Consider the following 27,977-nt stretch of genomic DNA (forward strand, 5'->3'; position numbering starts at 1 on the left):
ACGTTCGGTGCCTTTTTCTGCTCTGCGGAGTCAAATTTTAATATATGATTTAATACACATGACTGTTTTCATGTCTTGTATCTTTGTTTTTTTAATCTAACATTGCATCAGTGTTAAAGATGTACAAAGCGCGATTTAAAAGGCCGTCGGTAGGTGAACATTTATGGAGCTCAATTTAAGACATAACAAAATACTACAGTGTACTCCAAGGTGAGTAGATCAAACTCACCTCTTTTAGGTAAAATTAAGACCCTGATTTTAATCTGTCAGGTTGTGTACCGACAAAAAAAGAGCTCCATAAGTATTGTGTTGTATTCATATTTCATGTTTACCTGTAGCTATAAAATTAGAGAATCGGAACAAATTTCAAGAAGGACTTATTCGTATTATTTTGAGAGGTTTATTTCCTGAGAGTCAAAACTATGGGCACAGTACACCGCATTTATAGGTCACAGTCACAGCTGCCTCTGGGATCGCGCTAGCGCTAAATGCTGCTGTCTAGAGGCAGAGGAGTAAACTACCAAGTGTGCACAGGCTAGTTAGCTAATCAGGTGGCTGCTCAGTCAGCTCACTTGCAGACGAGCGGCGTTGTAGCGGGAGGAAATGTTATCATGGTCATAACTCCAACGCTAGCCAAAACGAAAAGGCTCGCAACGGTTAAACGAAGTAAGTACGATAGTTAGTTGTCGGATTGTTTTTAATTTGCTGGGTTTAGCTAACGCGGAAGGTATCTTAACAGAGTAATCAATGGTTAGCATAACGGACACAATTTCCTCTACTCAGTTTTAAAAGGCGTTTCTTCCCGAGTTGAGGATGTCTAAACGCCTGCGAAACACTGAAGTCTGCGCAGATTGCTGTGTCCCAGGTAAGTAAAACTCACACCATCCATGCAGTGTTTGTCTGTTAGCTGACATTTGGTGCTTAAGAAACACCCCAAATCCAAATAAATCCGATTAGCAGCGCTGGCAACACGTTGGTTTCTCTTTACAGAAATTTAGGGTATTTACCTATTTAGTATTCTTCTCTAACGCCATAGCTCCCTTCATGAAAGGAGTTTTTAGGGTGCCGGTTGGTTTAATAACCAGCCAAAACCCTATTATAATTATATGATATGTCCCTTTTATATGCCCGTTATAAAATGAGCTTTCAACTGCTGGGATGAACTGTTTCTCATGAGTAAAGTGCAATAAAAAAGGGCATAACAGTGGTCTTCTGGCACGATGTAACTGATCTGAACTAAAGGTGTTAATGAGTAATGACTGTATGGTATTTCCTACTGTATTCATAAAGATTTGATTATTTAAAAAAGTCGTTGCATCCTTAACCCAAATCTGCAGTCTGTGTCATCTGTAACCAGTCACTTTACTGTGCTATGTGTAGTAATAGAGTAAAAAATGAGTGCTATAACCACTTATTAATCAGGGTGAACATCAGGGTAAACCAGCACCCTCTAACAGAGCTCTGTTTTTCGGGGCCAATGGCACCAAGCTCTGAGAGCTGAGCATACAATTGTTGTATTGTGTCTGAGGCTGTACTTACAGAAGTTCCACTTGTATAGAAATGACGTGATGCTGTTCAGCAGGCACAGGAAGCAAAACAGGATGCTGAGTGAATCGACCGCATACTCAATGCAGGAGAGATTTTATTTTTTTTTCTTCTTGTGGCAACATAATGCACTGTAAATTAAATAAAGTCTAATAATAGAATATACATTGGTTTGTTTTGCATCATTCAGCGGAAGGCAAATATTAAGAAGCTCGTCTGTCATCGTGTCACTCATGTCATTGGTTAACCCTGAGCTCTCCTCAGCAACTGCCCTGGATCGCCCCACTTTATGGTTGCTACCAGTTGTTGGGTGTGAATATTTTTAGCGTTTCAAGATGTGGTATTAAATTTAGCAGCACGTGCTGAGGAGAGCACTGAGACTCGGGGGGGTCCTGAGGGAGAGTTGTTAGAAGGAAATTCTGAAAACTTGGGGACCAGGAGCCACAATCTGTCCAGCGACCTCCTGCATCTGTTGCTCCTGCACAGCAGCTGCTGTCGGGATTTTTACAGCGCCTGTCCCGTCACTCTATCTGCTTAAAACTCAGTGGGCTTTAGTGCTGTATCATTTTACAGTGTTTCTAGTCTTGATGTTTGCTGTCAAGAAGAGTCTGTGCACAGATGGAAGACAACTCTGTGACTTTTGCACTACATGAACCGTGCAAAATAGGTCAAGGTTAAGTAAACACATTTATTTTGGTCACAGAGTTATAGTACACTTTTAATTCACAGGGCACTAACACCACGCATTAGGTTAATATTGCAGCTCAGTTCTAAGATTCTTAGTTCTTCAGGTATTTTCTTTATAGTGCTTTGAAAGAGGAAGCTGCTCTGTTATGAGGCGCCTCGACCTACAAGCGCTAGTCTTCACTTCCTTTTTACACAACCCATAGCTTCACCTAAATCTGCAGTCAGAAAGGCGATACATGACTATGAATGTGACCTTTTTCACAGCCTGTTGGAGTTTGGCTTTTTCTTTTCTTTCTTTCTTGGGTTGTGTTTGTCTTCATTAGATCTTAAAGCCTCCACTCAGCATCTTGTGATATTATTATGTTTAATTATATGACATACATTACATTGTGATCTAGTGTCCAGAAATTTAATGAAAACTCCAACACCAACATTTTGTTAATCCCATGTGTTGAAAGCCAATGAAGATTTTTAAAAAAATAAAATATATGAACTAACCATTTTCAAAAGCCTCGGCTATTTCTTCCAGCAGGACACTAGTTTTCAGCAAATGCCACTTGAGCAGGATTAAACAGCATGTTTTTCAGGGACCTTTCTCAGCTATAGATAACTATGTTTGTTTTCTCAGAGCGGGTCTGGCTTTGTGCTAAGGGGTCCCCAAAATAATATGGTTTAACTCATAAAGTCATGCCATAGCAATCAAAAACGAAATACCTTATACATATGGGGACTATTTATGCTATCAAAACAATCAGATTCTGTCGATTATTTCCTTCTGTGGCATCTTTGACCCAACTGAAACTCTTATGTTGTCTCGAAACTCCGATTTCATCTCCTTCTGTCATGAAATCACAACTCTTTTTAGGGTGCTTGGAACCTAAAAGATAGTCGTCTTAAGCCCAATTCAGCTAAATCTGTCACAATTATGAGGGATCCATGTAAAAGCTTTAGTTCTGTGCCTTTAAAAATTTGAGAGCTCCTTTTTGTAGGTGTGTAATGGTGTGTAAAGTACTGATATCAGTGTGGCTTGCCTATAATTTTCAAGAGTCCTATGGCACAGAAGAATAAACTGTATTAAACTTTGGGTAAATTAGCAGTACTTGTGAGTAAGAACTATCAAATGATGTTTTTTCAAAATATCATAATTATTACCAAGTAAGCACCTGCCTGTAGTAGTCATCTTACAACAGCGGTAACAGGAGACTCTTTGGCTCCAGCTTGTTGTCGAAAGGGAAGCACTGAGTTGATTTGAATGATGATAAAAAGAGAAAGAAAGATTAACTTCCTTGGCTTGATCGAAGTAAAACCAGTGAAATGCTCTAACTCCAAGATAATACTCTAAGCTGCTCAATTTATCTATCATAATTGTGACTTGGTTGTTTTCTGTTCTTGCTCAGAACCTCGCTGGGCCTCGGTGAACAGAGGCGTGTTGATCTGTGACGAGTGCTGCAGTGTTCATCGGAGCTTGGGCAGACACAGCTCCCAAGTGCGCCACCTGACGCACACGCCATGGCCCCCTACGCAGCTGCAGGTAAATAATCCTCAACAGAAATATTTTGATCATTCAGCTATTGCATGCATATTTATTCATTTGGCTGTGAATTTTTCTTACTTGTAGTTTCTATGCTTAGATGCTGAACTAAAGCCATTAGGGCATGTTATACTTGGGTTTGGGTTAGTTTTACTTCAGTTTTAAATTCAGTAGAGCTGTATGACATCAAGTGCAGCAGATCCTCTGAGGTGTATTGATTTTTGTCCAAATATAGCAAGTGCAGCACAGGAAGGGGATTTATTTATTTTTTTATTTATTTTTTTATTTTTCCCTCACCATTCGACAGTCTAAATCAATATGACACATTATACACGATGCTTTCCATTTTAATCTAACCTAGATGGTTCAGACATTATACAACAACGGTGCGAATTCAATTTGGGAGCACTCCCTTCTGGACCCTGCATCTGTGACAAGTGGAAAACGCAAGGCCAACCCTCAGGACAAACTCCAGTGAGTCATAAATGTTTGGAAATGATTATGGAGTACTTTTTTGTTTTTTAATAAAAAAAATGACGATAGACTCTCTTGCTGCTTTTCATTCATAGTCTCTCAATGTCTTTTGTGTGTGTGTGTGTGTGTGTGTGTGTGTGTGTGTGTGTGTGTGTGTGTGTGTGGCATCCCAAAAGTCCAAACAAATCAGAGTTTATAAGAGCCAAATATCAAATGCTGGCATTTGTCCATCGCATGCCTTGCAGAGAGGATGACAGCTCAACAGCCAAGGATTTAAGCAAGGTGAGGAGAAATGGTTGGGTACAGTGATCCACGGGGGAAAAAAAGGAAGCACGTTTTTGAACAGAGCTCTATTGTTGTGCTTTTTAAAGTCACAGTTAAATTTGTTTTTTTCTTTTTTTCCCCCAGCAACTTCACTCAAGCGTACGCACCGGTAATCTGGAGACTTGTTTGAGGTTGCTGACACTGGGAGCTCAAGCAAATTTCTTTCATCCTGTAAGACCTTCTGTGTTTAAGAGTATCATTTCCGTGTTTTTGCATATGTTTTTTTTTTTTTCTGTCAATTTCTGGCTCATGTTCTGGCTTTTGTTATGTTGATCATTGTCTTGGGCAGGAAAAGGGAAGCACTCCTTTGCATGTAGCTGCAAAGATTGGGCAAGTATCTCAGGTTGAACTGTTAACCGTTTATGGGGCAGATCCTGGTGCTCCAGACAGCAGTGGCAAAACTCCCATTGACTGTGCAAGGCAAGCCTACGTGTTTATTATTTAAAAAAATCTTTACGTATAAGACAAAATAGTAAGCTCAATTTGACTTTTTGTTAATTGTTGTTTTAAATATGTTTTTGTAGAGAAGCTGGCCACAACGACCTGGCAGACAGGCTGGTGGAAATTCAGTATGAACTAACCGATCGACTGGCGTTTTACTTGTGTGGACGAAAACCAGGTAAGCGGTGATGTGTCATTTAAAATAAAATTTTAAAAAAAGCTGAAAAAGCAGCATTTGCTGCTGCTGGGTGAACAGTAATGTGCAAGAACTCTTGACCTACTCCTCATTTTTTTTTTTTTTTTAATATTTTTCTTCCAAGGAGTCAGATGTTTTTGTAAAAATAAAATAGTATTTTTGCACCAACAAAGTGATTCTAAGAGCTACTGGCTGAAAGCTTGGCGTATCTGAGCATGCTGTGCAGTGTGGACTTAAAAATTTTGAGGAAACTGGACTAGTGGAGGGCAAAAGAAGAAGTGGGAGGACTAAAAACAGCAGACGAACAGTATCTAAAAGTCATTTCCTCAAGAAATGGGAAACAATCCAGCACAGACCTGACAGAGGACCTGAGAGATGCATCCTGCCCTTCAGTTGATCCATCTACTGTTCACTGAAGCCTCAAACTGGGAGAAAAGGCCGAGGCAAAATTACACAGGACTGAAAATCAGTGAGAATAGTTATAGCGTCAATCAAATGTGAAAGTTTTGGTTCAAAGCATCTTTGATATATACAGAGGTCAGGAGAGAGGACAAAAGTGAGTGTCTAGAGCTTGAAACAAGGTGGAGGCTCTGTTGTGGTTTGGGGCTCTATTTTAGTTAGTCATCAAAATTGATGGACTCATGAAAGCAAAACATTAATATCAGATGCAGTGCCATCTGGAAAACATCCGATTGGCATCAGCTTCATTTTTCATAATGACAATGATCCCAAACACACTTCAATGCAGTAAAAGCAGACCTGGACTGAAAAACACACAATGGAATGCTAAGTCTTGGACTGGCCTCTCCAGAGCCCCGACATCAGCATTATTGAATCATCTGATCATCCTGTTAGAGAACAGAACAAAAGGCAGCCAACATCCAAAGAAGAGCTTTGAAGAGAACTATTCCTGAAGACTACTTCAAGAAATGACAAGAAAGCTGCCTAAGAGGTTCAGGCTGTGTTAAAGAATAAAGGTGGTGATAGGCCCTTTATTCTTTAACTTTTAAGCTCAATAGAACTCTGTTTTTGCATTAATACTATATTTCCATTTCTGTTTTCAGATTTTCAAAAAATAGCTGCACCTATTTCTTCTTTTACTTTGAAAGTATAAAGAAATAAGGGGCTTGAGACTTTTGCACAGTGCTGTAGGTGTTTTAGTGATGTGGCTCTACAGCTGATCAAATTTGCTTATGAGCTAAATACAGATTTTAAATTGTGATTAACAGAAAGTGAATACATTTCCTGTAATTGCGCCGAAGGATTTTGGCACTCATCCAGAACTTTCATGTTGTTCCTTTCAGATCATAAAAGCGGCCAGCACTTCATCGTTCCACAAATGGCCGACAGGTAAGAAAGCAGAAGCTGTACGTCAGTATGACGCATGTCTACCAATTAACATGTGCCTGAGTGAATGAGTTTAAGTTGAACTGAGCCAGCAGAGCGAATGCAGTGAGGCGTTTAGTGATGGTTGTTTTAGTTGTGAGTCTTGTTCTGACATGAAGTTGAGCTTGCTTGAGTCTTTTAGAGGAAACAGACCGAGGGAAGTAGTTTTCATAATTAGCTCTAATTTCAAAGCAGAAAAAGAGCAGAAAAATACTTTTGCACAGCAAATGACACATGCGATCTGTTTTAACTGCTTTCATTTATTGGGATCAGGAACATGTAAGTATTACTGAAAATAAAGTTTGCATTACAGTAGCAGTAGACCTACAGACCTACGAATTTATCAACAAATGTTCACAACCGCAATTTTCTGTTTGCAGCAGTGCAGATTTATCAGAACTTGCAAAGGCAGCGAAGAAGAAACTGCAGTCTGTAAGTGTTTTCACAGTTCTTCATTTTAAATATTCTTTCCTGCAGTTTGCTGAAGTGTGATTTTTCTTTCTTTTCTATTTAATGCAGCTCAGTAATCATTTATTTGAGGAGCTGGCCATGGACGTGTATGATGAAGTGGACAGGCGAGAGACCGATGCAGGTAGTTTTACCCCTTACCAGAGGACTCAAACGCATCTGTAGTGGCATGCATTCACACGCACTCTTCAACACCTCCACTAGCATTGCAGCTGTACCCATGCCTTAAACAACACTCTGCTCATTCTCTGCAGTGTGGTTGGCGACACAGAATCACAGCACGCTGGTCACAGAGACAACTGTGGTTCCTTTCCTTCCTGTGAATCCGGAGTATTCATCGACACGAAACCAGGCAAGTCAGCTGTGCAGAATGCCCCTGCAAACATGTGGTTGTGTTGGTTTTCTCTCTGTTGTTACCTTAAAGTTTGTGCATTGTTTGTGTAATTTCTTTGTGGGTTTTTTCTTTCTTTCTGTGTATTATTTAGGGACGACAAAAGCTTGCAAGATTTAATGCACATGAATTTGCAACTTTGGTCATTGACATATTAAGTGAAGCAAAGCGCAGACAGCAAGGGAATCCGATAGTCAGTCCCAAAGGTTGGTGTCTTCTTGTTACTTTCTCAAAAATCCCCCCGACACCCGAGTCTTGTGAAGATATAGAGTAACAAAACAAGTTGTTTTTTTCTTGTTTATCATAGACAACGTTGAACTTGTCATGAAGAACGTGGCCGTCAGACACTGTAGTGATAGCCAGGACAATGACCAGCCTGACTATGATAGTGTGGCATCTGATGAGGATACAGATCAAGAACTCCCATCAAGCAAAGGAGACAGGACCAAGGTACCTAGACAGCATTTTCACAAACTAAAGCCCTGAATGAAATCTCTTTTGCATCATTCACCTCTTTGTTTTGTTTGCCACGTCTTTAACAGAGCCTGGACTCGGATCTCTCAGACGGCCCCATCACTATGCAAGAATACCTGGAGGTGAAAAACGCCCTCTCTGCCTCTGAAGCAAAGATCCAGCAACTTATGAAAGCAAACAACAGTCTGAGCGATGAGCTGAGGCTCATGCAGAAAAAGGTACCCACCGCGCTCCACCCGTAAGATCACTAACATCGAGGGCCGGACTAGAAGGGGCGGGGGCACAGCGGTCAGCAGAGCACTTCTCCTGCACAGTGTGAACGCTCTCTGGTGTGGAGGCCCAGCCTGTGTTTAGTAATCACGGCCGAACCACCTGAATAGGAATGCTCTGTGGTACGATAAGGCTGCTGTGACACCCTGCTGGTCCACCCTCTGTTATGGCCAGCATGTTCAATTTTCAGAGTCTGAATGTAAACCAGAGATTTCTGTTTTGTTTTTGTTTTTTTTCCTTTTTTGTGTGTGTGTGTGTGTGTGTGTTGGTTTAACATCAAAGTCACTTTTCCCACCTAATTTATAAATTAAAGTTAAAGCCGTGTGGTCTAATGTTACTAACAAGCATGTTTGAAGAAGAAGCATGACATAATTGATGATGGGGTTTTTTTGTTTGTTTTTGTTTTGTTTTTTTTAATCCCTTTGATAATACACAGTGACTAACTGAAATTGTATGTGTGTGCCTTGCTTCGTCACATATACTGTGTTTACTGCAATGAGTGTTTTTGGATGATTTCCAGCTGTTTTGGGAACATGCTTTAGCACATGTGGAATTTTTGTTTGGCTATTTTTCACAGAACACCTCACCTTATACTGTTACGCTCAACTGATGATTTAATGGGAGACATTTGAGATTTATACAGTTTTATCTTGCTAAAACTAAACCAAATTGGAAGTTATTAAGTTACTACTTACTTATTTGGTAAAGTAAACCTGGTATAAAGTTTACCCAGGTAAAAGTAACGATGATGTTACAATGTTGTCGTTTTACTTTTAGAGCTGATGAAGAGCATCTAGAGCATTCATGTACAGTAGCTGCACTCAGTCTTCTGTTGTTTCTCCCCCTGCAGTAAACTAGCACACAGCATCATTTAGATGAAGATATTGGGGAGAAAACACGCAGGACTGTGGCTTTTCTTGGCTTACTGTGTTGGTACCTTGTAGTTTCAAAAGGACAAATGTTTCTCATTTTGTTAGCTTTTTATATTTAAATATCAGTTCGTGATCATATAAGCACAATCTTTAGCTTTATGGCTGTTAATCTTCATCACAGTTTTAAAGTAGTTGTAGTATTTAAGGCCAGTTTATTCTTGATCAAATCTTGATGTTTAGAGCATCCCTCAATCCCTTTATAATTCCTGAGTCAGTCTGTCAGTACTGTAAACCTGGAAGAAGAACCTTGGAAAGCTTTGGATTTCTGCATTGGTTATGCTATAAAATGTGGTCCGATAACGATCTCAGTCACAGGTATAGACCAACACAATGACTCTCGACAAATGCAACAAAAATACACAAACTGTTGTATTTTTTGTTGACTTTAGTGAACACACCGAGTTAGCACTTACTTCAGATTTGGGGGGAGTAAGTGAACTCTTTAATTTTATTGAACTTACTTTACCAACCATAGTTTCTAACAGGTGTTTCCTGTAGCTTCTTATGAGATTTGCACAACATCGAGGAATTTTGGACAGTTTCTTCAAAAGTTAATCAGGATTTCTGGAAGATCTTGAACAGCCTGCATTGGGCTGTGCTACAACATCTTATCTGGGTTAAGTCGGATTCTCACGTGATCTATGAAAAAGCTGAGGAAACAGAGTAAAGGTTTCTGAGACAACTTCACCCAAGGTGCAAGAAGAGCAAACATCTGAAGAGGTTGAAGCATTTTCAAAAACCTGAAAAACCTTGTCCTCTTTTTCAATAAGTCTGTCTCCATTGCCTTGTTACATCACTCAACCTCAGCCTCCAGACCCTCAGGTGGCAAAGCATTCCCAAACCATGATGCTCTCTTCACCGTACTTCAAAGCTGGTGTTGGTGTGTAGTATATCATTTAAGATATCCATATTATCCTTGAAGTACTACGGGACATCCAGCTGGTCTTCTATCAAATGTAATTTTTGTGATTACTTTGAGAGACTTCAAGCTGTCCTTCTATCAGTACCATTCCTCTTAAAGATTCATTCATAAAGAGAGTCCTAATGTAGTTTGTCCTTTTTCTGTTTAATTTGAGCCAAAGGTTTTTTTTCCAGCTTTGTCCACCTTTATCGTCCTCCTAAACGCCTGAGATATTGTTGATACTGACTTGGATCATGTGACTTAAAGCGCTTTTGGAGAAATCTGTGTCATAGAGGTTCACTTATTTTTTCCTGCCTATACTGGGAGTGATTTTTCAGTGTGTTCGATATAAATAAAATAAGAAAGTTTTTTTTTTTTTTTTTATTGGTTTCATCAGATTGTGTTGGTCTATAATTGTAACTTGGGTGAAGATCAGACCATGTTTATGAGTTTTTAATGCAGGAATCATGATTATTCCAAAGTGTTCACAAACCTTTCCTTGCAGCTGAATCTTTGACTTGAACTGCACCTGTGTTTCTTACCTGTACAGTGATCTTTTGCTTGCTTTTCACTTGCTTTGCACTGATAGGCAAAAAGAATCCACCCAAACCAAAATTCATGTTATTCCTTTGATACTGTTTCAGACGAGACCTTGAATTTGAATTTCCCCGCACTACAGATACTTAACTACTGGATACTGTCATCAAGAAAACAGAACCTAAAGCTGTTTGAATATGAATGGCAATGATTAGTAATGATTAGTGAAGGGTATTCAGCATGACACTTTTCTATAGGAGGGGTGTTGCGATGAAAATGTATCAGAGCTTTGAGCGAGCATCCTCTCCATAGCTATGGACTTTTTTTTGTAATTCATTCATAGTTGTGAAAACAGCTTCAGGTTTTGTATATTGGTGACGTGCCAGAAAAGAACATGTTTCAAACTCTATATCTGGAAAGATTGGTGGTTTCTGCCAAATTATAACCTTGGCAGCAGGAGCGGCAACAATCTATCAAAATTTAAATAGAGCTATCTAGAGAAACACTGGCATTAAAGCTAAGCGCCCCTCTTAGTGTATTGCTGACATCTCTTCCAGCTGCAATCTCTGCAAAGCGAGAACACCTCTCTCAGGCGGCAGGTCACTACCAATATCTATCAGATCCCCAGCGGTACAGACTACCCTGACCCCTCCAGCCCCTCTGCCCTGAAACGCCGGCAGTCTGCACGGGCCAGTCGGCCCATGTCTATGTATGAGACCGGCTCAGGCCTGAAGCCCTATCTCCCTAAAGGGGAAACTCCCTACTCAGAGGAGGGAATCCCCACCCTGCAACCCTTCCCACCTCATGTAAGTAAGACCTGTTCCCTGCTCTCCTTTGCCATTTTCCTTCAGTGACTGTCCCTCATGTCTTCATCCTGTCTGCAGACATTTTCCCCTGCCTGTGTTTGTGTCTCTTCTTACTCATTTTCCACTATGCACGTTTTATTTTGGTTTGGTTTGGTTTTTTAAAATTTTTTTGGCTACTTCAAAGACTGACTCATTAAAAACCACAATGCGATGCAATGTTAGATAGAGCCAGAGCAATCACAATGTGTCCAGTTTAATAACACGCACACATCTGCAAACATCTGTTGTTAATGGGAGTGCTGCCTTTTTTATTTTTTTGCTAGACAAGACTTAGTTGTACAAGCAGAAACATGCTGTCATGGTTTATGTTGGTTTGTACTGTGTTTTTTTTATGTTGATAAAGGATTAAACTGCAATACAAATACTCTGTGTTTTTGTAATGCATGATACATTTACACACTCACTTTAACTTTCAATCTGCTCTATTTGGTTTTATTCCAAGCCTGTGATTTATAGTTTCTGGTATTTTTTTTTCCTTTATCAGCTAGTTTCCGGGCTATTCAGTGATATTTTTTTAGAGCACTGTAACCCGAAAGGAAACAGTGGAGCTCAGGGAATAAAAATAGGAGGATTAAGCTCCATTGCATTGTCTTTGTACTATTGATTTATCCTAAGCTAAGAAAGACTTTTATTATTTTGAATTCAGTGCTCACGGTCCTTGCACAGCTTTGCATCGACTCCATTCCATACACAGTATTTTTTAATATCCATTCAGCTTTTTTGTAAGTCTGTGTAAACAGGTCTTTTCATTTTAAGAAATCTGTGTGTGTGTGTGTGTGTGTTACATTATGATTTGAACCCTGTCTTTAGACGGAAAGGGGCGCTTTTGTGACCACCTCTTCATCCCTTCCCTCATTTCCATCCACCTTGTCTTGGTCGAAGGACGACAGTGCTCAAAAGGTTAAGTACATCCTAACTCGGTCTGCGTCTCACGGGACGCTGCAAATCCCCTCGGAGCCCAGTTCTACCTGTTCATCCTCTGTTCTCCTGCTCTTTATCTGCCCTGCATGAGCCATCCTTCCATCGGCTGTCCTCACCGCCAGATACCTGCCTTCATCAGCATCATCCTCATTGTGCTACTAAACAAATGGAATTTGTGGGGTTTTGTAAAGGCAAAACCTCTGCGTCACTGCTGAGCATTGAGCAGAAATCTGTGCTTGTCATGCAGCACCTGCTTTTTTTGTGTTCTAGAAACTGGTATATGAGATGATATTAAAGTATTTTAGCAATCTATGTGAAGACAAAGGAAAGAAATTGCACATTATATATTGTTTTAGTTGGACTTTTTTTCATTTGAAATACTCTAAGAATAAGACAAAGTTTCCTTCTGCCCTGTTTGTCACAAAATCTTGGCAACTTTGCTTTTACTTCTCTGACAGCCAAACACAGTGGAAATCTGTGAGTGGTTTGCAGTGTGAAGCGATTGATCATCTGCTAAGAGGACAATTTATGTAAGTGTGAGGTAATCCCACAATGTGCTGCATTTAGTTTTGCACGCACAGATAGGATTTTGCTCAGACTCTTGAACGCAGACTGTCAGAGTATGAACATGTTGTGTAGTACAGTACACTTCCTGTTTTTTTTAGATGTAGCATTGAGTGTGAATTTGCATAAAGTTAAGTCACGCTATCAGATCACAGCAAACCCTATATGGTATGAAGATAGCGTGCCTATGTTGTGTGGCATGCACCTCTGAGCTCTGACTTCACATTTGCAAGTATGAGCCCTCTGGGGTTTACTTGTCTTTATTTTGGAGGAGAAAATCTTGTGTCGCACTTGTAAAGTAACGTTTTAGGGTTTGTTGCTTTCTGTGTGGCTGTTTTCAAATGTCACACGTAAATCCAGCCTTGCTTTGGCATTTCAAGAGGTTTCATAAGGTATTAGGAAACAAGTGTCATACTAATGCAAATAAATGATATGATCTCAGCATAATCTGCTCTACTAATGTGAAATCTTTAAACTGTAGATGTGCTTTTGCTTTACAGCTTCACTGGCCTGTTTGATTCAGTCCTCTGCATCACCTTTACTTGTATATACTCAACTTTGATGTGGCTGTGCAGTTTCATGTTGGCACAGCACACAGAGGAGTCTTATGTTTTTGTTTTTTAGATGAAGAAAATGCATTTTCACCACAGCTGCTGCTGGGTTTTCCTGTCAGTAATGCTGGAACTCTCTCTCATATTGTTCTTTTTCCGTCCCAGGCTTCAAAATTGGAGAAGCAAAGCAGCATGCCAGAAAGTGACTACGACAACACGTTCAATGACTCTGAGATGGATGACTCGGGGTAAGAAAATCACCCAGAAGTCAGTGAGGCAAAGTGGTGTTCATGTACAGTTCAATAGCAAAAAACAGGTTTTTGCAGGGGGCTTGATTTGTTGTGGTTTTTTTTCACCCACTTAGCAGGTTCTGCAGGAGAGGGAGGCTGAGGAGCAGTGGCTGGCTGGGAGAGGGTAGCTCTATCCCTGAACTTGATGATTTGGAGATGGACTCTGACCCCACGCTTCCCAGCACAGAGGACGTCATCCGCAAAACCGAACAGATCACCAAGAATATCCAGGAGTTGCTGCGAGCTGCTCAGGAGAACAAACATGACAGGTCAGAATGAGATGAAAGGTCTTTTTTTTTTTTTTTAATCAGTTCTGGATCTGATTTATATATATCTGTGTTTTTTAAACTTTTGTTTCCTTGCTCTCGTTTTAAACCTCAAGTTCCTCCTACATTCATAGCTACTCTGTTATGATTAGTTCAGTTTAAGCCCTGTCATTTCCCCCTTTTTTTGTCCTGCTCTTGTCACTCTTCCTCCTCACTCTACTTCCTCTCTGCTCCGCTGTTATCATGTTGTTTTGGTGTCGCCACCAATCACTCCTGCCATCAGACCATGTGAACGTGAAGGTGTGCGTCGGCTCAGGCACAGCCTGGGATGTTTCAGCACTCTGGTACCCTGGGCTGAGAAGGCCCCCTCTCCCCTTCAGCCGCTCAGCCTCCGGTCCCCTGACCCCACCTCCTGGTACTCTGGCTTCTGTCCCTGCCTCCCAGGCACAGTTTTATTTTCCTCTCCCTCAGACACTTTCTTCTTCTGGTCTGCCTCACCTGCTAACAAGCTGTCTCTTTTTCTTTCATATTGTGCTGCATGCTTGAGTATGCCGAGTTTCAAACATCAATTCATTTCATGTTTTATCTTCAAGCACTGACTTTGACTTTGCTTTAGTTAGGTAAAAAAGGTAAGTTGCATCTGTGCAGTGACTTATAGCTGACAGCATATTTGATTTTTGATCTTGAAGTTTTTTACTGTAGAATTAAAGTGCTGTTTATTTACAAGGTTTAAAATGTCTTTTAAATGGCATGTTTTGTAGGTAATCTGGCGATGATGATGGTGTGGTGGTGTGGCATGGTGTGTTCTGAAAACTAAATTGCGCCTCACTTTGTAAAGTAACCTGATTGCAGTGGTGATTAGTTAATTGATCATTTGTATAACTTTTATAACCATCATATTTGTTGCTCTTGGTTTACTTTCTGACTGTGACTTCAATCTTTTCACCTCACAGCTTCGTACCCTGCTCAGAAAGAATACATGTGGCTGTAACAGAAATGGCTGCCCTATTTCCCAAGGTAAATTTATTTTTCCTTGCAAAGAATGGATCTGCTATTTGTTTGTTATTTGACACCTGGATGCACACTGCACCCCCTTTTCTGAAGAGGCCTGTGAGCAGACTTTTTCTGTGTTTATTAAGATCATTTAATCTTTCTCTGCAGAAGCCACGTTCAGAGACGGTGAGAGGCTCTCTGCGCTTGTTGACCTCCAGCGCGTGCAGGCTTCAGGGCGAGTGCCGGAAGGCGGTGCCTTCGGAGGGCTGCCCGGGACCGGACATGCAGCTGGTCACCCAGCAGGTCATCCAATGTGCTTATGACATTGCCAAGGCCGCCAAGCAGCTTGTCACCATCACCACAAAGGAAAATACCAACTAACAGCACTTACAGGGCTGCAAAGCAGTCAGCATCTCAGTTTTGTTTTTATACACATTTATAATTATTTTATTGTTTTTGTTTTTTGTATCTGTGGTATATGCATGCCTTGTTTTTTTAATTATTTATGAATAAGCATTGACAATATTTAAAGACAAAGTTGGACAAAGTCTGGGCGTCAAGGGAAAAGTCGTAAACTTAGCCAGCTTTTGTAGAAGCACATTTTCTGATGGGGGGGGGGGAAATATGACCTTCCAGCTAACATGCTGGGGAAATAGCTTGTTTTGACTTTGATAATTAGAATTAAAAATAAAAATATCATTAAAGAGTTAATGTCTTGAATTAGGACAAAGAGCACAGTAAATCGATATGATACTGGTCAGTGTTATCAAACCAAAGCCACGCATGGATGCTGAAAAACCATAAATAAGCCATGAAATCGTTATCATTGGATGCTATTACAAACACTCTTGTAGCAAAAGGAGCTTCCTCTAATCTATTGCACTGTTTAAGCATCACTACACTGTAAAGTTTTAATATGAAAAAAGAGGAGCGTATGGTTTTGTTAGCTTCCATAAGTTGAAGACTTTACGCACACTTCAGTTTCAGTGCAATGTGGATAATGTTTGTTACAGTGAGAAAAAAAAAAGTTATTTATATGACATGCTCCCTGCCCAAGTGTAATCCAGTCTGCAGTGCACTTACTGCAGCTATTTATGTGTGCCCATTTGTCAAGTCAATGAATGCAAGAAACACTTGTTCAGGGGCCAAGTTATCATCTTCACCAGCACCGAGATGTTGTTGCATCAAGTTAGGATTATTTGGTGTGTTTCTAATAGGCTACCCATTGCACTGTACACTACAGCCACTCTTGGTGTTAATATTTAGTGCTAATAACCATACTGTATGTATGTCCATGTGTATTGTGCTCCGTTCTGTTGCTGCTAGTTTTTGTATGTAATGTGCAACATATGGGATCCTGTAATACTGTGCTAGCCAATGTTCATCATCGCCAGGTGTTGCAGATTTCATTTTCCTTCTGAAATCTGTTCTAAGTAACGTCCCTCTCTGTGGTTGCATGGAGTGCAGGGATGCGTGATGCAGCAGAAGGCGCATTTTGGGGAAATAATTATTTTCTAAATAAACTTAATTTATAACTATAACCGGTTGTGGTTTGTAAATACAAAATGCTCAAATGATTTGATTGCAACAGCTTTAATACACACAGAATAGAAACTTTATAGACATTCAAGAGCTCTAAGAGCAGAGACAAATTGATTCGAGTCCAACAAATGAAAATTGAATTTAATCAATATGGCATGACAGGAGACGCATGTGGCCTACCTGAACATTTTATCCTTTCAAAGGACAAAGTTTTCTTTTGGCTGTTAAAAAACACTAATGTACAACAGAAGTGAAAGATGTACAAAATTCCACTGCAAGCCTGCGTCAACAGGATGAGTTCAAAGACTGCAATGGGTGACAGCTTTTATTTTAACTTTAAAATTGGATGTTTTTATCCTGAATTTGGACAGATAGTTTCTTCGTGCATCTGTCACATTGAAGTCATTTGACAACACATAATGCTTCATGCTCAGTGTTGACCAACAACATAATTACAGTGACAAATGGCCTTTATGTCTTCATAGGGTTGTTTAAAAAGCATGAAATATGCTTTAAGGCTAATTCCTAACAGAAAAAATACAACAGCTCATGTTCGGCTTCACTTCAGTCTGGCAGGTCTCTCATGTCCAGGCTGATCGTGGCCTGCTGTGAATCTGAAAGAGACGATTTCAAGCATATTTTAATATTAAAGAGCAATTTTAAACTTGGAATCATGAATACGACTGCTTCACTCTTCTTTTACCTTGTCCTGGTACCCTTTCTTGGCGATCCTCTGCATCTCAAGCCTCAGCTCCTCTTCTTGGATTCGAAGGGCTTCCCGTTCTTCCTCTTCCTCCTGTTCTTTCCTACACCGCTCCTCCCACTGCTCTTCTTGTTGCTGCTCCACCTACGTAACATGAACACAAACAACTTCACGTATGATTTCTTATTTAATGCGTAGTTGGGGAAAAAAACCTAAAAAACCAAAATAAAATGTATCCAACCTGAGCATTTATCTCTTGCCTCCGTGCTGTCCTTCGGCCCTCTTCTTGCTCCTTTTCCCCACGTCTGAATTCCCTCTCCCACTCAAGCTCCTTGATAAGCTCTTCTCGTCTCTTTAGAGATTCCTCCTGAGCCTCACGGTTCTTCTGCATTTTGAGCTCTATCTGCTGCTGTCTCCCCGCAAGCACCTTATCAAAAAAGACAAGAAAAACCCAAAACAGGACAGCTTTTATTTGAACTCACACCTTTAAGCTTTACTTAAAGTTTTACTCCAAGAGAAATTTACCTCATGCATGAGCCGTTCTCTGGCTTTCCTCTCCTTCTCCCACTGAACTTCTCGTTTCTCCCAGACACGCTGAGCTTCTTCCCTATGAACAGATGGGATACACTCATTTGTATTCACAGAGCCGCACGTGCTCCTTTCTGGAGAGTTGAGGCTTACTAAATCTTGGCGCTCACCTGTGTAAGACTTCAAACTCAGCTTCCCTCTCACGCTCCAGTTGCAGCTGCTCTTCAATCACACGTTTCATCCAGGCGGCGTCAGCGACAGCTCTTTCCCTTCTTGCAGTCTCCAACCTCCTGTCCTCCTCCTCTCCTTCAAGCAAGGCTGCCAGGATCTTACGGTCGGCCTCCTGGTGTTGTAAAAAGGATTTCAAAGAAAAGGTCTGGGGAACTTATCTGGATTATTACACAGTAAAATCTGCAGGTAAAAAAAGTATTTACCAGTTCTTCCTGCACTTGCTGGGCTCTTCTTCTCAGCTGAGCTCGATACTGACGGATCAAGAAACGCCTAGTGCAACATGAATCCCATATGTAAAGTATGTCAGTAGAATGAAGTATCATACCACTCTTTGTGTTTGATCATCTGGAGAAAAAGCTTCACATACCCGATCTCAAACTTCTTCCTCTGTTCCTCCGCCTTCCTCCTGTCCTCCTCTATCTTCTCCAGCTCCCACTGCTGCACCAGTAGAGCCTCTTGCTCCTTTTTTAGACGAGTGGCCTGAAAGAGAAAAATAAAAAATAATCTTGTTTACAAAAAAAAGTCTGCAAAGGTGGTTTTGCACAGAAGAAATAGTTTGCTGATGCTCTGAATACCTCTTCTTCTCTCAGCTTCAGTTCTTCCATCTGCTTGCGTAGCTCCTCCCCTCTCTTACGCTCCTCCTCTTTCCTTTTCTCCTCCACTTGTTTGATCCTCTCCAGAGCTTCTCTTCTGGTCCTCTCATACTCGTTTTCAAAGCGCCTCGTCTCCTCCTGGTACGCCACTTCTTTCTACATGTTTGACAAGCTGGGTCACTTACAGTAAGTGTCAAAGCTTTCTTAATTATGCACCACCTTTGAGGGGCTGACCAGAGTAGTTTGCGGCCGTGATACTGTGCTCACAGAGTACACGAGCACTGTTCAATTAAAAATAGATGCGTTACATAAAAACTTGGCCACATAAAAAGATAATGACATGTTTAATGACTCGTGGGTCATTTGTGTCAATACTGGTCTGAGAAGGGCTATACTATGAAGTACTGAAGCAACTTCTTCAATACTGGCTATCAAAGTTATTAAAACACTGAAATGAACAGAATTGACTTTGTCTGGTGGCTGGAATGATCCACCTACCTGTTTCTTCTCAGATATCTGCTCCTGCCATTGGCTGACAACGTGATCTTTATGTAATGCTGACTCCAGCTGCAGACAGATTGAAAGAGTGAGTTGTGACAAAGCTGAGACAGAGATACTGATGACCTTGACCCTGGGTGGAAGGGATACCAGAACATTTCTTTTTCTTAAGTCAACACTGGAATCAGGTTAACAGAAAGTCATGGAATATCTGCATCACAGGCCATATAGGTTTCCAGATCAAATGGATGTCTTGACAAAAAGTGTCTGTTTCCTCTACTTGGCGAACTTTCTAGACGTATGGCGTGGTCACTAGATTCCTGAAGCCGTCAAACACTTCATCAGTGGTCACACATCGAGGTCTGAGGTATGGGGCTCGGCAACTTGTCACATTTGCATCAATAGTTTAAACTTGCCTACCCTTCTCAGCTCTTGGTTGTTTCTCTTCCAGTGCTCCCTCAACAGCTCCTGTGCAAGCTAGGCATGACAAAAAAAAACAAAAGGGGATTACAAACTTACATGGCACAACACTGTGGTCAATATTTATGGGGCAATGTTCCACCAACTTTTTTTCTTCTCTCTTCTCTTGCCGTGCGAAGCTCTTCACTTTTTTGCACCAACTGACTTGCCAACGTGCTCCTGTCGGGGACCATCTCTCGGAGCTCTGCCTCCAGCTGGTTTTGCTCCTCTTGCAGCATTACCCTGAGTCGATTCCTGCGCTGCTCCAAGTGGGCTTTTTTTTCTTCCTTCAGTCTGTCTTTATGGTATGCTGACATACTGAAAACAAGAAGAAGAAAAATACTTGGGTAAAAAAAATAAATAAATACTAGTCAAATGATGACAAATAGCAACACAATAAATATAATAACATAAAGCTCTTTATCTATTTTTTGTAACTAATTTATACAGACAAACAAATATGACATACATATATATGTATTGTTACACAGATTTAAAGGAAGATACACTATGGTATACCCACAGTACAACAAACAACTGAACACTACTTCTCTTAGCATACCAGCATATTCTAATAATCCAAAGGAATTCATGAAAACATTTATTTATTGTAATTCCAGTATTTATGGTATTTCCAGGATGATCCTGGCTTCACAAGATTGGATTCCTGTAGGTTTTAGATTTTAAATTTTCCTGATCACCTCTAAAGTGTTGCGGTCTGGCCGTGAGTCTGCTCCCAGACTGAGATGAGTCCATTCCGGCTGTTGTAAAATCGAGACTTCAACATAAAGGTTAGCCTAGTTTTGCCACAGGCTACTCGAAATCTTTGATTCACTTCTGAAAACTATTTTTTAAGGATGTGCTTTTAGGTGATTCTACTGCATCTGATGTAATAAGAAGACTTTTATTTCTGGTCATCATCCCTTAGTTGTCTTGCTTATGTTCTGGCTCCAGTCTTTCATTTATACATGATGACAATATAGATAATATAATATTATAGTAACTATCTGGTTAGCATTCCATTCAGATCCAATCATAAAATGTGCTTGGCCATACCTATGGTGTCCCCTCATGGGAAAAATACTCTCTTCATGCTTTCTATTAGACTCTGTGTGTTACCTAAATGAATAATAAAAAAGGTAGGGAGTAGTGTCAAGTACTATCACTTTTTTCACAACACAGAACTTATATTTGACATGACGTGATTACTTACAGAGCCATCTCTGAGGGCAATAAAGGAGAAACAGGATGATAATGCTGGAGTACGTTATGGCAATCATGTAAAATTAATGACAAGAAAATGTAAGGAGGCAACAAAAATAAAATCACTAAATATAAAGCAATGTGTAGTTATTTAGTTGGATTGCTTCAATATTTGTGTAACGTTTCGGAGACCGTGTGAGTGAGAGCATCTATGCTGGAGGAAGTTACCTCTGCTGGTAGGATTGACGGGAGCTCCACACCGTCTGTTTCTGGCTGCGGATGCTCTGCTCTCTGAAGTACTGAGCATGCAGCTCCCACTGCTGCCGCCACCGGGCCTCCTGCTCCCGCTGCCGGGCCAGCTGGTCGGCCAGGACCCGAGATCGACTGGGCACACGGGTCGAAAGTGTCGGCAGAGCCATGAACCTGAACAGTTAACACAAATGAAAGCTTGATATTAAATTTGTTAAAAATAACAGTGCAGACATAGTTTCATTAGGGCATGTAGCCAGTCAATATGGACGAATGTAGACATCACAAGTCAAAGGTCTCTTAGCCCCATCATATATTCACTGATGCTGCTTTTTAAAGTAATTAGTTACTTAACAAATATTGATGCCGAAGACAGCTCAATATCTTCATTGTTATACGTGCTCTACCCATAAAACATTTATAATTTCATGGCCGTAAAGAATAAAGAAAACAATAAGAACAAAAGACTACCAGCTCTAACTACCCATCAGCACTCGGATAAAAGGAGCGTTTAGCTACAACGATAGCAGCCACTTTACCTCTCGGTGGTACCTCGGTTTGCCTCCCCTTGGCTTTTAATTAAAAAAACAATCGACGTTTTGCTTTCACGCACAGAAAGCTTAAATTTACTCACTTCAATACTACAGCTTTCCTTAGTTACCGATACATACACTTCCTAGTTACTCACACGCTACGGGATGAAGTGAAGGTCAAATTTAGTTTGTGGCGGAAAACGCGAAAGGCATAGTTGGAAGTTTGTTTCCGCCACTGAATTTTCTTTGTCGTCAATAAGTCATGATTTTATGTGATTATCTCTTGGGTCAGTGTGTTGAAATGTTGTAACTTTCCTTTAAATTTTCAGATAGATGTGTCGAAATTTCGACACATCTATCTGATACTACCACTACTATTACTACTACTGATATTAATAATATTAATATTAATTAGAACTTATATGAAACTAATAATTAACAATAAGAACGAGCAAACCTACTCTGTAAACTAAACTACATTTAACACAAAATGTTTAAACTAAAAAGGACTAAAATGAAATAAAGTAAAATCCAAAACTGTTAAGTTCATGTGTGATACTATTTCGTCTGTCTTTTACAGTAAGAAATTACATAGCTATTATATGCTTGCACGAATGCTGGGATAACTATAACTAACGAAATAATACAAAACAGATAAACAGATAAATTAGGTGGAACCAAAGAGCGACATTCCACCAGACTCCGTTAGTTGGCAGCAAAGGAGCATATGTGATTAAACGCAGAGGAAGACCAGTGTCAGCTGATGGAGCACATCAGGTGCTGTTTACTCTGGACTTGTTTCTTCTGTCTGGCAGAAGTGTACCGTTTATCCGGCCTCTTACCCCGGCAGGTGGCGATGGCCCGGATCTATCACTAACAGGTCGATCACATGAGCTCCTCTGCAGCCAGGAGTTCAGTGTAGGTGACTTCCATGTGAGTGTGTGTGTGTGTGTGTGTGTAAGAGAGAGAGAGGGAGAGGCTTCTCTGTGTGTGAGAGAGATATTTCTGTGTGTGTGTGTGTGTGTGTGTGTGTGTGTGTGTGTGTGTGTGTGTGTGTGTGTGAGAGAGAGAGAGAGAGAGGGAGAAAGATGTTTCTCTTTCTCTCTCACTCTGTGTGTGTGTGTGTGTGTGTGTGTGTGTGTGTGTGTGTGTGTAAGAGAGAGAGGGAGAGGCTTCTGTGTGTGAGAGAGATATTTCTGTGTGTGTGTGTGTGTGTGTGTGTGTGTGAGAGAGAGAGAGAGAGAGAGAGAGGGAGAAAGATGTTTCTCTTTCTCTCTCACTCTGTGTGTGTGTGTGTGTGTGTGTGTGTGTGTGTGTGTGTGTGTGTGTGTGAGAGAGAGAGAGGGAGAGGCTTCTCTGTGTGTGAGAGAGATATTTCTCTGTGTGTGTGTGTGTGTGTGTGTGAGAGAGAGAGAGAGAGAGGGAGAAAAATGTTTCTCTTTCTCTCTCTCACTCTGTGTGTGTGTGTGTGTGTGTGTGTGTGTGTGTGTGTGTGTGTGTGTGAGAGAGAGAGAGAGATGTTTCTCTCTCTCTCTCACTCTCTCTGTGTGTGTGTGTTCTCCTCCTCCTATCACTGTGAAGCTGCAGTGGAGGACTGACAGCCTGTTGCTATCATTTCAACAGTTAGGAGTATATCCGGACTAAAGAGATGGCTCTGCTAATGGAGCACCAGTTCAGACAGCTGCCAGCTGACAGACAGGTGGAAACAAGACCGTTTCTGGAAGCTGTATCATACCTTCCACCATTCTTTGGTAAGTGAAGTTTCCACAGTGTGACACGGGAGACTGCGTTAATGGGACTACAAATGAAGTGGTGAATTTTAAAAAATAGATGACAACAGGGAAAATGTATAGTTGTGGTGGTTTTTATGATTAACCTCAGGCTTCCAGATTAATGCCACTGACTGATCATGCTTTATACGTCCACGACTGTTAAACTGGTCCAGTAGGTACAAAAATGTGCAGTTTATGTTAAAATTACCACCCATGCAATGGACAGTTTTTTCCACTGTGGTGAATCTTTATTTGGAATTTGTCTGATTATTAAACACTGAACTTGTAGTGAGGATAAATCTGTCACAACACTTCCATCTCGTTTAACAAAACGATGTTGCTCTTCCTAATGATAATCTTTTCTGGATCGTGTTTCTCTCCACCAACCTGTCCACAATCCTTTAGCATGCATAATTTACTCCACTGGCCTGGATTTTAAGTTGTGAAAATTGATTAGTACGGTGTTGAGTTCCCCTTGCCCATTCACTGGTGCCGCGGTGTGCCAGGGCATCTTTGTGCGGCTTCATTCTCTATTAATATGCCAAAGTCCCTCCATTGAATTTGCCACGTGAAACCCTTGAGATGAACCAAGTCTGATGTCGATATTAAGCTCTTTCCTCCTTGTCACCATTATTCTTCCTGACCCAGAAATTTTTGTGCCAACTTTCCTACAGGCCATTACCATCCCGCACACTCATAGTACATTCACACAGGTGTCTGAACCTCTCTTGCCTAATTAGTGCCCTAATAGACTTCACTCCACTGGCAGGTTCACTCTCCTGTTACTCTCGTTTCACCACACCAGTGTATTTTATTTTTATTTATATCTAAATAGAGACTTGCTATTTAACCTGTAGTAGTAAAAGTTAGTAGTAAAATGTCATCATGGCTTTGCCTCAAATCATTCTGATTCAATTCAATTAGTAAGTTTTACTTTATGCGTGTTATTAGTAATAAATAATTCGTATTTTTCAGAAGTCCAATATTTAATACAAAAACCTTTTCCCCGTGGAATGTATGGAAATTAAAGGGATCTGAAACATTAAATGATGCCATTAGTGTTGTGGTGATGCATTACACTGCATTGCACAATAGAAAAGGCTTAGTCATGGGTAGTTTCCACTAACAGCTCAAGGGCTGAAGGCTGTCTGTTGTGTTAGCAGGTCAGCCATGGGCCATGTGAGGTCCACACTCGAGATGTCTTGTTGTTCATGATTACTATTCACTCAGCATCGCCTAATTAACAGATACCAAATGATAACACTGTGATGTGTCTGATACTCGCCCTCCAACAGCAGATTTTAAACAGCTTAGCAGATTTTTGTCACCGCAGACATTTTGACCTGTCACTGGTGGGAAAACAAAGAAAAAACACTTTCTTAATGACTGTTCAGTAAACAATCCTGCACTTCATTTATTTATAATCATAGTTGTAGAGTAAATGCTAACCTGTCACCCTACAACATACCTGCCGTGCAGCACTGATGCAGGGTGTGGTCAGAGATTACACAGGCTTAAAACTTTTAACCAGGGGGTGCAAAAAAACACTGGCACTTTGCACATGCTTTTTCCAACATTTTACTAAAGCTATATCATTATTCACGAGGGGTCGCCACAGCACATAGCTCTATTTATTTGATTTGGTAGTTTTCAGTTTTAAAAAAAAAACAGATGCCTGATGCAACTCCAAAGGGATTTGTGTCTGCTTTCAGAAACAAATCAGGGGCGAATGTGTAAACCACTTTCAAAGACTTTACTATTCAACAGTCTACAAATATGGACAGGTAAAATAGCAAACATGGGATTAAGGGATACCATTGTATCATGAAAGACAACTATAATTAAAAAACTTGTCATCTGTTAACAGCAAGTTGCTAAAGGGGTTGTGAGATTGTTCATAAGGCCCCACAGATGATGCTGTGCATTCAAACCAGAGTTTAAGTCAAGTTTAATACAGATACAAATTTAGCTTTTGTGTTAATTAGTAGGAGATGTTGATTACCTCCAAAGAGAATGTTCATCATCTCATATGAGCTCAGTGGTTTTTGTTCACATGTGTGGGGGAAATAAGTTTTGACTTCTTTAACTGCGAGTCACAGCCTGTGTAAATATTCCTCCTCAGACTGCCTCGGCTCTACTATTTTCGCACCGATCAAGGCTGACCTATCGGGTAACATCACAGTAAGTATGGCAATGAGGTAAATCTGACCCTTGACTTCTACATTGCTAATGGATAAGAAAATGATACAATAACTTTTTTATTTAACAGAAAATCAAGTCAATTTATGATAGCAACCCCGGACGGTTCAAGACTCTCCAGCAGATTTTGGAGGCAGAAAAGGAGATGCACGGAGGAGAATGGCCCAAAGTTGGAGCAACTTTGGCACTTATGTGGCTAAAAAGGTGTGAGAAATTCTACATTTTAGACCAGGGGTGTCAAACATAAGGCCCAGGGGCCAGAATCAGCCCAGCAAAGACTCTAAGTAGGCCCGGTGGACGATTTTCTAAAACATGAAGGAGGGCATATATTTTAAACCTTTAACTATATTTTAAATTGTAGTTTTAAAAATACTTTTAACTATCAATTTGACATCTTTTCCTGCTGATAAAGAATCCCCAACAGCCATTCATACCACGTCAAAATAGTTCATCGTTTGTCTGGGCAGAGTGCTAGCAGAACTTTTTCTGTAATTTTACACATTTTTCATTATAAAAACTGAGATTTTCTGTTGAAACGACACTTCTTCATCTTTTATTAAGATATCTTAGGGACTGACTGTGTAGTTAAAAGTCTTTACATTGACAGAAAGTGGAGTCCGACCCACTTAATGTGGCCGTTGATGTAAAATGAGTTTGAGATCCCTGTTTTAGACTGTTGTGCTGCACTTGCTTTGTCAAGCTGAGAAAAGTCCTTAATCACTGTGCATGTCTTCTTGTCCAAAAGGGGTCTAAAATTCATCCAAGTTTTCCTTCAGAGCCTGGTGGACGGTGAAAAGGACGAGAACAATCCAAACCTTATCCGAGTCAATGTCACCAAAGCCTATGAAATAGCACTTAAAAGATATCACGGCTGGTTTGTGCAACAACTGTTCAAGGTGCATCCAAAGTATCTACAAATATTTTTTTATACAATAAATGTGTTATAAGCTCATTAGACGCGTAGGCTTGTGAGTAAAATCTGTGCTCGTTCTTATAGGCGGCTCTTTTTGCTGCTCCGTATAAGTCCGATTTCCTGAGAGCCCTCTCCAAGGGTCGGGATGTCAAGGAAGAGGACTGCTTGGAAAAAATCAGAAAATTTCTCATCAACTTCTCTGCAACTATTGATGCTATATATGACATGTACAATAAGATGAATGCTGATCTAGACTACACAGTGTGAATGCAGGACTTCCCTGCGTTTTCCTCAGTGGGAGTGATGTAACCATTAAGTTGTTTATGTTCAGTAGCTCTGCAGTCCACATGTTTAAAAGACAGCTCACTGTGACAGAGCATAATATTCACTTCTGGCTTTGCTGGTGAATCTTTTCCTCAATCTTGTTTGATTCTGAGGCGAGAAATCCAAATATAGCTATACAGTACATGTTGTTTTTACATAACAATTACATTTCTTTACTCTGTGTTTGAACATTCATGTTGCATTCAGGTTTTAAATTATTGTTGGGTATTTATATCTATTCTTATCAGTACTCAGTACACAGAAATGTGTTAAAACTATACCAGGAATCAAAGTTAACTTAACCAGACAGGACCAAGACGTTAATGTGTGAGATGTCTGATGCTGACATATTTAATCAGCCTGTAACAAGTCATCACAAAATATAAGATTAATTATGAATTAGAAAGTTTCTAATCACAAGGAGGAAACAATATAAATTGGGAAACTGTTTAATTTTGCCATTATAATGGGACTGTCATAGTGTCATGCTACCTTTAAGCAATATGTCTCTAACACAGGGCTCTATGGTAGTTACACTGAAGTGAATACAGAGAGAGGAGAATCCATATGTTTCATCTTATCCACCAAACACTGTATTGTATAGCTGTCTGTGATTGGAGTTAAAGTTAATCATTACGTGCACTACAACCAGCAATCACTATCATACTTCCAGTATTTAGGGCTCCTCTCTCTATTCCTGCTCTATATGAACATTCTCTATTGCACACACCTGTTTGTGCCTTAAGCTGAAGGTACGGCTCATTTAAGATTGTTTTTATTGTTTTATACGTCCGTTACTATTGAAGGCACAGTCTGCCTAACATATACTTAGCTGTTATGCTAAGTTGTGCTGTCTTTCTAAAGTGGTGCCTCATCAGTGCTTCTCATTCTAAAGGTGCTTTTTACCCTTTAAGCATCATTTTAAAAAGGTTTTTCATTGCAGTTTTTGACATCTCTAAAGGACTAATTTCAAGTAAATGTCAAATGATTGATGAGTGTGTTGTGTCTTCTTGCATTATGTTGCAGTGTGTGTACTGTACAAGAAAACGAATATTGTACTTTAATATTATGTATTAAACATGACAATCCGTGTGATTATCAATGAAGTTATTTGTCTTCTTTAATTTGTTCCCTATTATTGTGTAATTAATGTGTGTAATTAATGTGTAATTAATGTGTATTGTTCAACCCCAATTCCTTTATGTTTTGCTTCTAAGAAGCC

General features: G+C 40.2%; 3 protein-coding genes across 16 annotated transcripts; 2 read left to right on the top strand and 1 right to left on the bottom strand.

The window, feature by feature from the left end:
* Nucleotides 1-345: 345 nt before the first annotated feature.
* Nucleotides 346-16,549, top strand: git2a (G protein-coupled receptor kinase interacting ArfGAP 2a). 10 transcript variants are annotated; one of them, XR_005615031.1, is made up of 22 exons: nucleotides 352-666; nucleotides 784-865; nucleotides 3,630-3,763; nucleotides 4,125-4,237; nucleotides 4,414-4,519; nucleotides 4,646-4,732; nucleotides 4,851-4,981; nucleotides 5,086-5,180; nucleotides 6,503-6,548; nucleotides 6,965-7,016; nucleotides 7,104-7,176; nucleotides 7,307-7,404; nucleotides 7,538-7,649; nucleotides 7,751-7,893; nucleotides 7,986-8,135; nucleotides 11,115-11,363; nucleotides 12,234-12,323; nucleotides 13,625-13,707; nucleotides 13,824-14,018; nucleotides 14,777-14,814; nucleotides 14,969-15,032; nucleotides 15,177-15,242. XR_005615031.1 is itself a non-coding variant. In XM_039620418.1 (21 exons), the coding sequence occupies exons 2-21, from the start codon at nucleotides 814-816 to the stop codon at nucleotides 15,387-15,389; spliced, it is 2,280 nt and encodes a 759-aa protein (XP_039476352.1). In that variant the 5' UTR covers nucleotides 346-666; nucleotides 784-813; the 3' UTR covers nucleotides 15,390-16,549. The 10 variants fall into 10 exon arrangements, 9 of the variants coding, with proteins under 9 accessions (XP_039476352.1, XP_039476345.1, XP_039476344.1 ...); XM_039620418.1 differs by lacking the exon at nucleotides 14,777-14,814 and having other exon boundaries at nucleotides 346-666; nucleotides 6,968-7,016; nucleotides 13,827-14,018; nucleotides 15,177-16,549; XM_039620411.1 differs by lacking the exon at nucleotides 14,777-14,814 and having other exon boundaries at nucleotides 348-666; nucleotides 6,968-7,016; nucleotides 15,177-16,549.
* On the bottom strand, nucleotides 15,488-22,503 carry LOC116332458 (trichoplein, keratin filament binding). Of its 4 annotated transcripts, none has more exons than XM_039620420.1 (13): nucleotides 22,390-22,503; nucleotides 20,994-21,188; nucleotides 19,670-19,880; nucleotides 19,524-19,580; nucleotides 19,104-19,172; nucleotides 18,588-18,761; nucleotides 18,380-18,492; nucleotides 18,216-18,282; nucleotides 17,952-18,124; nucleotides 17,779-17,860; nucleotides 17,495-17,680; nucleotides 17,254-17,397; nucleotides 15,488-17,164 (listed from the first exon to the last, which is right to left on the bottom strand). In XM_039620420.1, exons 2-13 carry the CDS (start codon nucleotides 21,182-21,184, stop codon nucleotides 17,132-17,134), a joined length of 1,500 nt encoding a protein of 499 aa, XP_039476354.1. In that variant the 5' UTR covers nucleotides 21,185-21,188; nucleotides 22,390-22,503; the 3' UTR covers nucleotides 15,488-17,131. The 4 variants fall into 4 exon arrangements, with proteins under 4 accessions (XP_039476354.1, XP_031611288.1, XP_039476355.1 ...); XM_031755428.2 differs by lacking the exon at nucleotides 22,390-22,503 and adding an exon at nucleotides 21,554-21,691; XM_039620421.1 differs by lacking the exon at nucleotides 22,390-22,503 and adding an exon at nucleotides 21,649-21,679.
* Nucleotides 22,337-27,840, top strand: gltpa (glycolipid transfer protein a). 2 transcript variants are annotated; one of them, XM_039620423.1, is made up of 6 exons: nucleotides 22,337-22,465; nucleotides 23,171-23,298; nucleotides 25,442-25,500; nucleotides 25,589-25,722; nucleotides 26,264-26,414; nucleotides 26,516-27,840. In XM_039620423.1, exons 2-6 carry the CDS (start codon nucleotides 23,196-23,198, stop codon nucleotides 26,696-26,698), a joined length of 630 nt encoding a protein of 209 aa, XP_039476357.1. In that variant the 5' UTR covers nucleotides 22,337-22,465; nucleotides 23,171-23,195; the 3' UTR covers nucleotides 26,699-27,840. The 2 variants fall into 2 exon arrangements, with proteins under 2 accessions (XP_039476357.1, XP_039476356.1); XM_039620422.1 differs by having other exon boundaries at nucleotides 22,372-22,480.
* The last annotated feature ends 137 nt before the right edge of the window (nucleotides 27,841-27,977 follow it).

Source organism: Oreochromis aureus, linkage group 12, assembly GCF_013358895.1.
Source record: "Oreochromis aureus strain Israel breed Guangdong linkage group 12, ZZ_aureus, whole genome shotgun sequence".
Lineage (NCBI taxonomy): Eukaryota > Metazoa > Chordata > Actinopteri > Cichliformes > Cichlidae > Oreochromis > Oreochromis aureus.